Genomic DNA, 14,436 nt, shown 5'->3' on the forward strand with positions numbered 1-14,436 from the left:
AAGGGACTGCCAGAGTGCGAGGGAGCCAGGAAGGCTCGCCCCCACCAAAGACCTGTGGGGCCATCCCCGACTACCCACCCAGGCCCGCTGTTTGTCCCAAGAACCAGCCAGCTCTGCTTTCTTTAAAACCATTTACTTACAAACTTTAATTCAGCAAAGGAAGGTCTGTGAGGGAGGACTGGGGAGACGACACCCCCCCCTGGAGTGGATGCGGACCCCCCCCAGAGTCAGGGGAGAGAAGCTGGTGGCCTAGCCGGCCAGGGGGAGAGTCCAGGCCGACAGGTCCTGCTGGTGGGCAGGGGCAGAGCTTATCTGCATGAAGTTGCTGGACTGGGCACTGGGCCAACAGGAGGCCAGGAGGCCAGCTCCAGGTGATCTAGCCTGGGGATGGAGAGGCGGAGCTCATCTTCAACATGGGGGTAGCAGGGGAGGGGGGCAGACAGCAGAGGCTCAGTGAGATGCACAATACCCGACTCCCACAGACTGACAACAGGACTGGTTTAAGCTGGCAGAGAAAACCTGTCTCTGCACCTAGGCCTGGGCAGGAAGGATGATGGGGTTGTTTTGCCAAGACCAAGGCTTTGGCCTTCTACTGTCCTCAGAGTGGGGACCCTGGGTAGAGGGGCCCAATCCCCAGGCCAGAGCCATTTGGTCCTGAGTCAAGCTTCCAGAGCTCGGCATCTAAGAGGCTCTGACCGCAGGGCCTGGGACCCGGCTTTAAGGCATCAGAAGGCAAGGGAACAGTGGCAGGGGCCTGGGGCCCCCCAGCTGGAATACAGGCCAGAGTGGGCAGGCAGGGGCAGGACACAGCCATGCCTGCAGCAGACATGAGAGAAAGAGGGCTGAGCCATTTCAAACCGAAAAGAGTGGAATGAAGGCCCAGACACGCTGGACCTTGAAGGAATCAGAGCTGGGGGTCGTCCTGGATTGTTTAAAAAATAATACAAATTAGAAAAGGAAACAAAAGTCAATTGTCAAAGTTAAAAAAGGGGGACAGTCTCTGATCCTCACGGGAGGTCAGGGGAACCTCCAAGGCACTCGAAAGGCCAAAATACAGGAGTGACGAGGCAGGAGAGGACTCTCAGAGAGACAGACACAGGTGGATATGGGGGAGGGGACAGAGAGCAGGCGAGGGCCCCTCTCTCTTAAGGCTGTAGAGTTTCCATGCCGGGAGCAGGCCAGAGGTGCAGAGCGGCCCCCAGACTCCCCCACACTCCTTGGGTTCCGGCTGGCTGGTCAACAAAGTCTTTCAGAGATTTTTCTATTACTGAAAGGGGGGAAGAAAAAACACAAACAGAACACCAGAAAACCCAAAAGCGGTTTGGTGCAGGCCCTTGAGCGTCTCTGGCACTGGCCCCTAGAAAATCCTCTTGCGCTTCAGGTAGGAATCTGCGTAGTGGCCCCCGAGGCCCTGGGAGTGCTGGCCCACGTAGCTGCCTTCGGGGCTGGGTTCGGGTGAGGGCAACAGGTGGGCAAAGCTGCGTTTCTGGCCACCCAGTGGGGTCTAGAGACAGAGGGGAGGGGGTGGCAAGTCAGGGGCCATCCAGGGGCCACTGCTCCCCAGCCTGGCATGTCCTCGATGCCACCCCACCCCACCTCATGACCCGTACCTTCAGCAGGTGGCTGTGGCCATTGGGCCCGGGACCGAGTCCCAGGAGCCCTTCTCCGGAGCCCAGTGGAGAGGAGCCGACCGCCTGGGAGACATGGGAGAAAGATGGAATGGGAGAGGAAGCAGCCCCCAAGGGCCAACGCAAGGGGTTTTAGGCTCGAATCCTGCCTCTGCCACTCATCGGCTAGGAGACTAGGGAGGAGGACTTCTTTTTTTGTGAACCTGTTTCCTCCTCTGTCTACTGGGGCTAATATCACCCACACCATAGGCCACTGGAGAGGGAGTGAAAGGTGACCAGGAAGGCTGGCTATTAGGGGCAAGACATGCAGGTGTGGGGAGGATGGCCTGTTTGAGCTCGGCCCTGCCCAGAACCCCACTCTGCCACCACCTCAGCCAGGGCCCAGGCACCAAAGGTCGCAGGGGCCCCTGCATTCTGGCTGTCCCTGGGGAAGCTCCTCACCTTGCTAAGGTGGCTCTGCTTGAGGCCAGCCTGCAGGCCACTGGTGAAGTAGGAAGTGGGCGAGCCCGAATAGAAGTGGGAGAGGGGCCCCCCACCACCCCCGCCGCTCCGTTCTCCGAAACCACTGGCTGGGGGGGACATCTGCAGAGAGGGGGCGGGCCGAATGAGAGAGATGACGGTAGTTCCACCTGCTTTTGTAGACCCTCCGAAATGCCCCCCCACCTCCCTGGACACCGAAATGCCCCCTGCACCAGTGACTAGCTTTGGCCACTGGGATAAGCAGCATGATGGTAAAGGCAGAGGGGCCTGGCCTCCCTGCTTCCTCTGGGGAGTCCCGGGGCCACCAGCACCACATGCGGGCCAGCCTCACAGGGTGGTATGCAGGAGAACGAGCTCTGGGGGCTGATCATCGTCCCAGCTGAGCCCCCCACCGCCCCGCCCAGTAACTGCTAGGTATGTGACTAAAACCAGTGCAGATAACCGAGCCCCAGCTGAGCTGCCAGGGAACCACCGGCCGGCCTCCACAACAAAGAAATCAAGTATTTGCTGTTCTGAGTCACAAGTGGCGGGGCTGCTTGTTATGCGGCAAGAGCTAACTGATACACCCAGGAGGCGAGCTGGCCGGGGCAACCCTTACTTTGTGTCGGCTGGGTCTGTGAGGCCCTAGTGCGGGCTCCCGTGGGTGGGAGAAGAGCCGCCGAGGTCCCACATCCTGCAGGAAAGGGGGAGAAGCATGTTGGGTTGGAGTCCGTGCCAGCCTCACCCCTGGCTGAGTTCCAGGGCACTGCTGCTCCCGGGGAAGTCTGGCCCCCTCCAGCAGGGGGCACACTCGACTGTGTGTGTGGGCAACTTCCAAGTGCAGGCTGGGCGGCTGGAAGGAGACAGGGTGTGCGCCCCACAGCAGGGAGGGCTTCCACATTGGCCCCGGAGGCGGCTGCTGTGAAGGCATGTGGCCCCCGTGGGGGAAGGTGTTCACAGTGTTTCAGGAGCAGCTGCCCATCTGGGGTGTATGAGGTCTTTTATTCGTTAGCGTCGACATTTATCTCAGTTGTTATTTGTTTTTAACCCAGCATGGGCCAAACAACACAGGGGGGCTGCCAGTGGCCGGGCTGCAACGGCTGACCGGGATGGGGGGCTGGGATCACGGAAGGAGCAGCTCTCCAGGGACAGGGACAGGAGTCGGAGAAGGGAGAGGACAGAGAAACCAACAGGACACCGTGCCTTGTCTCTAAGAGCCAGAAGCACAGCCAAATGCCTCCCAGGAGAGACAGACAGGAAGCAGGTCTGATGTGCAGAGACAGACCTGTGACTCAGGGCAGGGGCTATGTGTGGCACCTTAACCACGATCTCCCTAGTGCTCGCCCGGCCATCGGCACTCGAGAAATAACGCTCTGGAGAATGGCCTGCTCTAAGGGGACAAAGGGCCACAGCAGCGGCCCCCGGGAGGGCTGACCACACGGCGGCTAGGTACTCACCGAGGGGTAGTCGAAACCACAGCTGTCAGGCAGCCCTGGTTCAGGGGGCAGGCGGGTGCTGGCGAGAGGGCTGAGCAGGCGGGACTTGAGCTGGAAGGCTTTGCTGCTGCCGCCGCCGCCGCCACCTCCAGGGGCTGGGGGGTTAGGCAGGTGGCCCTCAGCTGGGCGGCGGCTTCTCCCTGTGCCTCCCCAGCCCCGGGCCTCCTTACCCGCCAGGTTGCTGGCCGGGAGTAGGCTGTGTAGGTTCAGGTAGGGATTCAGGGGGATCCGGAAGTCCTTTGGGGGTTCCCCCAGCAGCGAGACCTGTGGCGGAAGGGCTGGATTCGTGAGGGCCCCCGGCAGCCGCGGTCTGGTAGGGCAGGAGGCTGGGTTGGTACTGGGTACAGGGTGGGGCCTTACCCCAGGGGGTGCTGGCAGAGGTCCACTGTCTTTCTGGAGGCTCCTAAGGCCAGCGCCTCGGAGTCCCACTGGGGCCGGGGGTGGAGTGAGCTGGGCTGCTGGGGGACCCAGGCCTATGGCCTCCCGCTCACCGGCGGCGGGGCCAAGAAGTGGTGGCAGCAGCGGTGGTGGCTTCCCTCGCCGGGGCGGCAGCTCCGGGGGCAGGGCCCCCCCTACAGGGAGAAGGAGGTATTGGCGCCCAACCGGAAAGGACCCATCTTCCCTGGGGTCCTGGGCCTCCGCTAGGACTGGGACCAGCAGGTATGCGGTGGGCACTGCGGAGAGCCCTCTAAGCATATCACCTCCCAGGATCCTTCCGGCCACCCTGGGAGGTGGGGGCCCCAGTGACGGCTGGGGCCACTGAGACCCAGAGAGATGCGGTCATCCGCCCACACCCGGTAAGGAAAGGGGCTCGGAAAGGGGGAGAGGGAACGGATCCAGAAAGATGAGGAGGGGCAGGGTCTGTGTTACCTGCAGGCAGTTCCCCGAGGAGGGGGTTGGCCGGCTGGGCCCCAGGCTGAAGGGTGCCCAGCGGAGAGTCTCCCAGGATCCCAGGCTTCTGGAGACAGAGCACAATCGGCGGGAGATGGGCCAGCGTGGCCCGGCAGGAGGCGGGGGTCACCACACCCAGCACGCCCAGACTCCAGGCCCAGCCAGTCACACGCACACACGGACATGGACTCCCACATCCCAGCCGTCACCCTTCCGGCCACCACCCAGGGACATGCACCTTACGCTCAGGGTGTCAGGGCCCGTCACCCCACACTGCCAGCCACCGTCAGACACATAAGAGGACGGTCCTTCCCAGGCACACTGTCCCACACCAGGTCCCCTTGCTGATTATCACAGAAGCACAGTACCCAACGCAGGTAACAGCCACACGTGGAGCCACTCTCAGCCCCACAAGCCCGAGGCCATCAGTGATGGTCAGACACCTAATGAGGGTCAGACTTGACCCTAATGAACCAAACCAGGTAGGTCAGCAGCGTGTGTGGATGATTGTGCACGGGTGTGTGTGTGTATCTTGGTCTGTACGAGTCTCCATGTCTGTGCGTTGAGAAGGTGGGAGTGAGACGCCAGCAAGCGACTCTCCTGTGACACCTGGACTTTCTCTCCCAGACTGCGTCATCACCGGAGTCCTGAGCATCTGCCTTCACCCCACCGATGACAAGCCACGGGCAGATGCGAGCGGGTTGTGACGTGGACCAATATGGGGCCGGGGTGTGCGTATGGATGCGGAGGGCCGAGGGCCCGGGGCCGTGCAGTTACCTTCTGACTCTGGGTCTGCAGGGCGAGCTGCAGCAGTGCGGTGGACAGGGCGGGCCCGTTGAGCAGCGGCATGGCCGGAGGTGCGCCCAGGAGGCCTGGGGGAGATCGGGAAGTGAGCAGCGGACCCGGGATGGAAGCGTCTGCCCCAGTGAAGCACAGCCCCGGGCCTGAAGCTCCCAGAAAGCAACCGATGTCCCCCAAAAGAGGGCCAGAAGGAGAGTGTGACATAGGGAGGGACAGCCCTTTCACTAGCCTGCCTCTCTGCAGGTAGCTCCCCCAGGAGGGGCTCGGAGCACCTGCTCCCTCTGTGGTGCTCTCCTCCAGCCCCTGCTCATGGGCTCGAGTCACTCAGCGGTTGGACGGGAAAACAGTCCACAGTGGCGCCGGGTTCCTAGAGCGCTGGGGACCCTGGCCGCCACTTTGCCTGGCCCCACCTTACCCTGCTTGCCCCCTGCACTGCCGTGGAGCAGGGGGTTCAACAGCAGCTGGAGGGAGGCGGAGGGCCCCAGGTTGTTGAGCAGCTGCAGGAGGTTGGGCTCGGGCAGGAGCCCTTTGCCCCGATTGAGGGCCTGCAGAGAGAGAGGGAAGAGCGGCTTAGAGCCCCGCCTGGCCACGGGGATGCGGGCTCACCCGTCCCTCTCATCCTGAGTCCAGCTGACACCCTGACTTTTCAAGAGAGGAGGGTCTGGCCCCTGGGTCCCCCACCCCCACCCCCGGGGGCGCACCTCCCAGGCGCGCACTCACCGTGGCCTGTGCAGCGATGAGCGCAGCCAGCATGCTGCGGCCGGGGGGCCCGGGGGCACAGAAGGAGACGCGCAAGTGGCTGCCCCCCAGTGCCAGGCCGTCTGCCTGCTGCTGTGCCTCTTCGGCCATCTCTGCCGTCTCGTACTCCAGCACAGCGAAGCCCTTCAGCTGCCCATCCTGGCCGTATGCCAGCTGGGGGGGGGCGTGGGGGGGGAGGAAGACGTGAGCACCCAAGTGGCAGTGGACGCCCTCATGTGAAGTGACAACGGTGACCAGACTTGGCTCCTCGTGACGGTGAACCTCCCCAGACGGGGTGGGTTTTTAGCCCTATACTCTTCTGAGCCCTGTTCTTGCAACAGCTCATCGAATCTTCTGGATGGCCCTAGGAGGCTGCATCCTACCCATTTTTTCAGAGCAGACAACTGAGGTTCAGAGGTCAACATGCCCAAGGTCACGCAGCTGGTAAGAGCGCAAAGCTGGGATCCACCTCGCATGGGTCATGTCCCCTGGGCCTCAGACCAGCGCCACCTGGGGACTCTGATGGGGACCGTGAAGCACAGGAAGGCACGGGGAGGCAGAGTTACAGAGCTGGAAAGGGGTGCTGGGGGGAGGAGAGATGGCTGGCTCTGACAGGGCTCCACTGAGCCTCAGGCTGAAGATATGCAGCCAGGGCTGGAGAGGAAGGACACAGCCTGGGGGTGAAACACGTGGCCTCCAAGCTCGGGTTCAAGACCAGACGTGCCAGTTGGGAGGGAAGTCATACAGCCAGTCAGGGCCCCCCCCCTCCTGACAGCAGCCTGTGGGTTAGGCCCACAGCTCCTGATCCAGACTCTGGGGTCAGATGTGTCCCGGGATGGAGACGTTTTTGGAGACAGGGAGGATGCCGCATGTGCTGTATGTCACGTGTCCGTTCCCCCACCACTGGGGTCTGTCTCCGCAGTAAGACACAAAGATAAAGGCCACAGGTGCCCCCCCACCCCGTCAGGTCAGGCTGTGCCACCATGTGAGCCTGCCACCCGCTCAGGGAACGAATGGGCCCGGTGGGTGCTGTCCCAGGGCAGGCAGATCCCAGGCGAGCACCCGGTTGGACCGTGCCCGCCGTGGGCTAGGTGCCATGGGGCTGTCCCAGCAGAGCCGGGCACGGGCAGCGCTCCCGCTCTGCAGGGGAGGAAACGGGCTCCAACAACGGCAGTCCCTGGCTTGGGTCACAGAGCGGGAGCTGGGAGCGGACAAGGCCATGCTGCTGCCCTCAAGAAACCACCTCTGGGCAGCTCTGGCCGTTTCGAGAAACAGCGATGCTCCTTTGGTCCCCAATGATGCACGTCCATCCACAGAGGACAGCAGGGTCCACGAAACGAATATGGGGCATCCCTGAGAGCAGTGAGAAAGCACTCTCGGGTCTGAGCATGGAAATATGCCCGAGACTGAGCGGAAGAACCAAACCGAAGCAGGCCTGGCCGTATCTGGGTCAGGAAGAGGGCAGCGCAAGGACATCCACACACATCTGTTTGAAACGCGTGGTAGAATCTCGCCGGAAGGAGACACCACGACAGGCTCTGAGCAGGGGCTGCGGGCAAAGCCGCCTTCGCCACTGACCTTTCTGCACCTGCTGAATTTCCAAACAGGACTGGACTGCCCATTTGCAAAAATAAATAAAACGGAGGAGGCTTCTGACAACACCCAGAGCCTTGTGATACCTGCTTTATTCGCGTCTACGGCACTGCTGGAAACCAGCCCTCCAGGGGCGGGCAGACCGCGCAGAGCGGGCCACTAGGGCGCTGCCTGATGGGCTCAGCTTGGCCATGCTGAGAATGACGCTCCCCACCAGGACGGCAAGTTCCCAGCTCTGCGTCCTGCCTTCTTGGAAGGTGCGGGTGCCCCGCTCAGGATTCGGGGGCCCCGGGGTCAGCTGCTGGACCTCGACCCCCAGCAGCCCCTTACTGGCAGGCTGGTGTGGGCACATCACTGCACATGCCCAGCCCTGGACCTCGCTCTCCTCATCTGGGAGCTGGGGCCAAACGAACCCACCTCTAAGGGTGGTTGTGGGGATTCAAGGAGATGCTCCTCCCCGGGGGCAAGGAAGGGAGGTGCTGTCGGTGTGCCCCCGCTCTGGGTGCCCAGGGAGGGGGGGTTCCGGCTGTCAGCCTGCCTCTACGGAGCACTTCAGCTTTGCCTCTGACCAAAGCCCAGACGCACATCTTCTAACAACATGTGCCATCTTGCCGGGGGAGAGAGGGGGTCAAAGGGCAAGCAAGGCTTCACGGCTCCCAGGGAGGGAGAGTAAGGTTCAAACCTCATCGAGCCCCACTCCTGAGCCCGGCCTCCATTCAACCAGGACACGTACTCTAAGTGGAAGCAAGAACAAGGAGACATTTACAATAACCCAATCATAAAACACTGCTAGCCCCATTTCCAGATGGGGAAACTGAGGCTCAGAGTGAGAACTGATCGTTGGTCACGGCCCTGCTGTCCCACCCCCACAAGACAGGACAGGGCTGCCAAGCTAAGTCATCTGTGTCCTGAACCCCGCCCCCCCCGGACCTAGCACGGGGCAGGTACGCCACAGAAGGCAGCAGCGTGAGCTGCAAACGTGAAGAGCAGCGTGAGGAGCAAACTTCCTCAAACAGTGGGGTCCCCAGGCCCCAACACTCCATTTACACGAGGGAAGCGGGAGCCGCCCCTGGCCACGGAACTGGGGGCATCTGGGGTTAGAGCCTGTAAGGCAGCTCGGTCAGGCTGCCTGGGGGTCCCTGGAGCCAGGCTTTGGTCTTCCAATCCTGGCCCGGCCACGCCCTCCCTGGCTGTACAGCTCCGGGCAGGGCACTTGAACTTGTGCCGCCTGAAAACGGGGTTATTATCTGCCTCCGGGGCTGTTCTCGGACGAAGGGAGCACTCAGCGTCTACTGAAGGAATGCCTACGCGGGGCTCCGTGGGCAAGAGGAGTGGGTCTGGCCTGCTCTCACGCCACCGTGCCTGTCACAGGGCCGGGCACGCACACGAGTGCATGACACATGCCACTCGGATGAAACAGACCCTGTTCTGCCGACCTGCCATATCCCTTTTTCTGGAGGGAAACCGTGACTCAGAGAGTGACTGACTTGCCCAAAGCCACAGGGCAGGCCTGGAATCCAGCCAAGCCCAACGTCCTGACCTCCAGGCTCACACGGGACTGTGGGCGTCCCCGGACAGCCTCCCCAAGGCCAGACCTGGGAGCCACGAGGCCTCTGCAAACGTCTGAGGAACACGGGAATGGGTGAGAGAGGTGACCGGCCTCGCACCCAGCTTTCTCCAAGGCGGCCTCACCTGCACTTGATAGGAGGCTCAAGGCCACCAAGGTTCAGCAAGTCGCTAAGGGGTGCCCAGGGATCTGAACCCCAGCCGTCTGGCTCAGGGCTGGGCTGTCGCCCGCTACACCACGTGACCTTTCTAACAAGAACCCCATTCAAAGTGGCACCGCCGCTGCTTTACTGAAAAGGGACCCAGGAGATGAGAAAAGGCAGGTGACTCCAAAGGGCCCCTCCGAGGCACTCTGTCCTTGGCCCCGACCCCCCCCCCCCCAGGCCCCTGCACCAGGCCCAGGGCTCACCTGGCAGAAGGTGGGCGTGTGGACCGCCGACAGCGCCCGGCGCAGGGCGTCCACATCGCTGAAGCCGGGGGGCAGGCGGTCGACACAGAGGCAGCGGGAGTGCAGCAACACGGGGGTCAGCTGTCCGGCGTCCGTCCAGTGCACGTAGAGGGTGCGCGGGCCCAGCGGCTTGCCCAGCAGGTCCGACTTGGCGCGGGCGGCCGAGTCCTTCTTCATGTACTCCGCGAAGCCGTAGCCCTTGGAGTGGCCAGTGCGCTCGCTGTAGACCAGGAAGCAGCGCTCCAGGCTGCCGAAGGGCCGCACCAGCTCCTCGAACTGCTGCTGCGTGAAGCTGGGGGGCAGGTTGGCCACGCACAGCAGCGCGTCCGTGGGCTGCAGCTGCACCGACAGCTCACGCTCCCGCAGGCGGCTCTGGTGGAAGGCGCTGATGGCAGCCTCTGCCTGCTCCCCGTTCAGCAGGGTCACGAAGGCTGCGGCGGAAGGGGGTGCGGGCTCAGGAGGCACCCCGAGGGGCAAGCCTCCCCCCCACCTCCCTTTACACTTTGCGTGACCTCAGAATACCTAAGAACCAGGATGTGTCAGAGACCAGCCGCGGGAATGGCTGGTAGCCTTGAGGCCCGGCTGCGGGGCCCTCCTGCCTCCCTGAGCCCTGCTCCCTTCTCTCGTCCCCACTCCCCACCCCTAGCAGGGCTCACCCACCGTGTGCCTGGCTGGGTCCTACACGCGTCTAACGCGGGGGCTGTGTGGCAGTGGTTCAGGATGTAGTCGCTGGGGCCTGGGCTTCCAGTCCAGCCCCTGAATGGCTCTGGGGAGCTCTGGGGTCTCCGTTTCTTCATGCGAAACGAGAGGAACTTAGTCCTGACACCCCCGTTGGGCCAGCAAGGAAACAGGTCCAGAGCAGTGCCCCTGCCCCCATTGAGGAGCCTGGACTTGAACCCAGGCAGGTAAGCCCCCGTGCCCTGCCCTGCACCCTTCCTTTACCACCTTTCCAGGCCACCAACACCTCTCATACCCGTATCTCATATCCGCCATGCCTCGTTTGCTCTCCGCCCAGCAGCGACAGGGAGCCTCTAAAAAGGATAATCAGATGGCATCGCGCTCTTGTCTAGGGGTTGGTTTCTCATTACAGGGACCAGTGGATCCTGTGTGGCCTGGCCCACTGGCCTTGCTGACCTCCTCTCCCATCTCTTCACTGCTACTTCCTGGACTGGGCCACACCCACTCAGCCCCGGACCTTTGCTCCTGCTTTTCCCTGAGCCTGGAAGCCCGACCTCCATGCTGCTTTGCCTGGTTAACCCGACCTGCCCTTCAAACATCGCTTCCCCACAAAGCCTAGCCTGACTTCTCCTGTTTTAGATCTGGAGCTTCTGGTCGTGTGTGTGTGTGTGTGTGCGTGTGTGCACGTGTGCAAACCTCCAAGTTTCCAGCTGTCTGAATAACACCCTTGTCTGCAGACTAGACTGTTCTCCGCTCGGTTAACAGTTAGCGTGCCCAGTACCCGGCGCACGACATTCAGCGCACACGGCTGGAAGACCGTATCAATGAGAATGTCAGTTAACCTCTGGATCCCTGATGCCTGGCACATACACACACTAGGTGCTCAGTAAATACTTCTGATGCACTGCCTCTGCCAATATTAGTAAGCACCCATTAGGTGCCAGGCACCCCCAGCTTTTTAGATATTTTAACAGGTTGGCCTGTTTGGCTAACCCAAGCAGGTCATGCCCAATTTGCAGGTGAGAAAACTGAGGCTCCAGAGGGTAAATCACTTGCCTGGGGCCACAGAGGGTGGCCAGACCAGGACCTGAACCCAGGTCCATTTGCCTCCTGCGCCCAAGATCTGAACAACTTTCCTAGCCTGCCGGGTGGGTCGCAAGGAGTAACCTGTCCTCAGCTCCTCACCCACCTTACGCATTGCAAGAAAAAGGTCCCAGAAGGTTTAATACTGGCACAATGCCTGGCAGGCACAGACACCCACAGAGAGCCTCCCATGCTTGATGGGCAGGGGGAGAGGGAGCGCCAAGGCTGACAAGGCCCCTCCTCGTTCTCATGGAGCCAGCCACGAAGTGTAGGAGGCAGGTGAGCAAGAGAGCAACAAGAGCCCAGTGTGACTGTGCCATGACGGGTGCGGTGTTCGGGGCACAACGCAGAGCGGCCCGATGTCACCCGGATGGCACAGTGGACAGCTAAGAGCACTTGCAGAGGGAACAGCCAGGAACATGATGGGTGCCCAGGGGGACGGTGAGGCCCGGGCCCAACCCTGCACCATAGTGTCAGCAGGAGCCTCAGAGATGTTGAAGAGAGAAAAGAACAATGAAGGTTAGGCCTGGATTTGGTCGGATTTTCAACTGATCAGGGCTGGCTGCTGGGGGGAAGGCATGAAATCATAGAGGCAGACGGGTCAGAGGGAAGCTGCCTTTTTGGCAGAGATTTAGGGGGCATGGGTCAGATGGAAATTGAGGGAATTAAGGGATGCCAATTGTTCTGGAGGACTTGAAGAAGAAGACCAGACTAGGCCTGGGTGACTGGCTGGCTGGGGGGAATGGCGTGGGCAAGTGGGGAGCCCAATGTTCAGGTATCTGGCTGGGCAGCCCAGGGGAGGAAGGCCAAGGCTGCCCCACAATAGGCACCCAGGATGAGAGACAGAGTGGGACAATAGTCTGTCCTGTATGGCCTAGGGGACAATGTTGGGCGTGAGGTTCAGGACAGGAAATGTTGGGCCTCGACCCTCCCAGTTTCAGGGACCGTCACCTCCTGCCACTAGCCCAACCCACAGCCCCACAAACCTGTCCCTTTGTATTTGTCCACAAAACAGTACTTGAGCTCATAGTCACTGAGCAGGTCGTGCACTTCCTGTGGAGACAGAAACCAAAGGATAGAGTCACCAGGGGCTGAAGGCACCCACCCAGAGCCACCTCCATACGGACCAGCCATGAAAGCAGATCAATCAGCATCCCCATCTCACAAAGGGAACACACACAGCCAGGATTCAGAGCCCAGCTGCAGACTCCATGCTTTGAACGAACACAACACAACTGAAGAGTCAGACGGGTCTGAGTTCAAGTCCCAGGTCTGCTGTCTGTCCTTAGGGAAGTAACTTCAATCCATCTGAACCTCGGTTTGCAAGTTTGACTCTTTCCAACATCCCAACAAATTGGGCATTAACCCATTTTGTAGATGAAGAAACTGAGGCTCAGAGATGCAAAGAAACATGTCGTAGGTCAAGCAGCTGGTCAGGACAGCAGAGAGAATGCCAGCCAGGGGGTACCTGACTGAGGACCCTGTGTACTTAATAAGACCACAGTGCATAGTTTCACATGCCTCCCAACTCCTCCCTGCTGACAGGGCTGGGCTTCTGGTAAGCTAGCTTTGTGGGCAAACTCTGGGGCCTGCTACTGCCAGACACACACCATGCACCCTGAAGAAGACAGTGTTCCCAGCTGAGAGATGGTAGGCATTAGGAGAGCCAGCTCTAGGAAAAAAATAGACCATGCTTAGTGGCACCTGCCCCAGGTCTCTCCTCAAGTCTGCCCCTCACCACACTCAGACCCCACCAGCCATGCGCCTACTGGTGGTTAGGGAGAGTCAGTGGCCGATGTGCACGTGGGTCAGAGAGCAGAGATTTCTCAGCAGCAGGGAGAAAGAACCCATCCCACTGTGGCAGGGCAGGGCAGGGCCGACTAGATGCAATCTCCTTGGGTCCAAAGAGCACTGGGAAGCCCTACCCCATGTAGGCCCCAAAAGAAGGGCAGCCCTGGCCAGATCAGTCAAGGGAGGGGTCATAGAACAGTGCGGGAGGCCTGCATGTCTGTGAGCTGGGGGAACTAGACTCTATTTTTCCAAATTAATCCAGAAGCTTTAGGGGAAGAAACACCCCAGGAGCTACAACTTCCGGATGTCGCAGAGGGGTCGATAAGTGCGTGCTATGGAAAGGCATACTCCAGTGAACCCCGAAACTTCTGGATACATCCCGCCTACCCATGGTAGAGGGGGTGGGGCAATACACAATCAGAGCAGGGAGCAACTGCCATCCCTACTTCCACAGTCTCAATATAGCAGCTCATTCACAATCCACAACCAGGCCAAAGTTGCCCGCCCCCTTCCAGTTCCCCGCCCCCCTTCAATCTCTTGGTTTCGTCCAAGCCTGTGGTCGCCCCTAGCAACGTCCTCCCTCAGTCCAAAGTTGGTTTCTCCCTCCATCACTGCCTACCCCCACCCCCACATCCTGCTCTTGGTTTCTCCCGATCCTGCACTGATCCCGCGCTTGGACTCTCCCACCGACGCCCCCCAGCGCAGGCCAGCGTTGGTGTCGCCTGGTTCCCCCCGCGCACGCGCACGGTGGTATTTCCCGCCACGCTTCCCCCCCCCATACCTGGTTGGTCACGTCCCCCGGGAGGCCCCGGATCAGTATCTTGCGGCGGTTACGGAACTGGCGCTCGGTATGTTCTAGGCGTTTCCGGATCTCCTCTGGATCTAGCGGCGGCAATTCTTCTTCGGGTGCCCGGCGCTCCGCGGCATCATCAGCTTCAGCCTCGGCCCCAGCCTCCGGGCTCAGCAGGGGCCGGTGAGTAACGGACACGTCGGCCGCCATCTTGGGAAACCCGGCGCCTTCTGGGACCAGCGAGCCTGGGCGGAGCGGCATAGAGCGGCAACGAGGGCACGCCCGCCGATTGGCCAGAACAAGCCCCGCCTCCATTCCCACCCCCTCAGCCCATTGGCTAAGGCCCAGCCCGCCTCTCAGAGTTCAAGCCGCGTCTGGGCACCACAGGCCCCACCCCTTGCTGCCACAGAGATGTCACTCAAAGGACGCCAAGCGCAGTGGGTGAGCTGCTCAGCACACGTGGAATCAAGCCAC

General features: G+C 61.2%; 1 protein-coding gene across 2 annotated transcripts; it reads right to left on the bottom strand.

Moving 5' to 3' along the window:
- Nucleotides 1–148: 148 nt before the first annotated feature.
- Nucleotides 149–14,409, bottom strand: RAVER1 (ribonucleoprotein, PTB binding 1). 2 transcript variants are annotated; one of them, XM_045991189.1, is made up of 14 exons: nucleotides 13,954–14,409; nucleotides 12,368–12,434; nucleotides 9,582–10,051; nucleotides 5,996–6,187; nucleotides 5,691–5,820; nucleotides 5,252–5,346; nucleotides 4,454–4,541; nucleotides 3,944–4,155; nucleotides 3,754–3,847; nucleotides 3,545–3,678; nucleotides 2,707–2,781; nucleotides 2,070–2,210; nucleotides 1,611–1,694; nucleotides 149–1,504 (listed from the first exon to the last, which is right to left on the bottom strand). In XM_045991189.1, exons 1-14 carry the CDS (start codon nucleotides 14,275–14,277, stop codon nucleotides 1,358–1,360), a joined length of 2,253 nt encoding a protein of 750 aa, XP_045847145.1. In that variant the 5' UTR covers nucleotides 14,278–14,409; the 3' UTR covers nucleotides 149–1,357. The 2 variants fall into 2 exon arrangements, with proteins under 2 accessions (XP_045847145.1, XP_045847144.1); XM_045991188.1 differs by having other exon boundaries at nucleotides 150–1,504; nucleotides 3,545–3,847; nucleotides 13,954–14,392.
- Nucleotides 14,410–14,436: the final 27 nt, after the last annotated feature.

This window comes from Meles meles, chromosome 20 (genome assembly GCF_922984935.1).
Source record: "Meles meles chromosome 20, mMelMel3.1 paternal haplotype, whole genome shotgun sequence".
In the NCBI taxonomy this organism is placed as follows: domain Eukaryota; kingdom Metazoa; phylum Chordata; class Mammalia; order Carnivora; family Mustelidae; genus Meles; species Meles meles.

Bases quoted from the DNA above. Each gene is read 5' to 3' on its own strand.
- RAVER1 (XM_045991188.1), bottom strand. From the start codon at position 14,277: ATGGAGGCGGGGCTTGTTCTGGCCAATCGGCGGGCGTGCCCTCGTTGC. The intron at 4,156-4,453 runs GTAACACAGACC...TTCTCCCTGTAG, and splicing joins CCTCGGGGAACTGCCTGCAG to GGGGGGCCCTGCCCCCGGAG. The intron at 1,695-2,069 runs GTGAGGAGCTTC...CATGTCTCCCAG, and splicing joins AGCAGAGCCACCTTAGCAAG to GCGGTCGGCTCCTCTCCACT.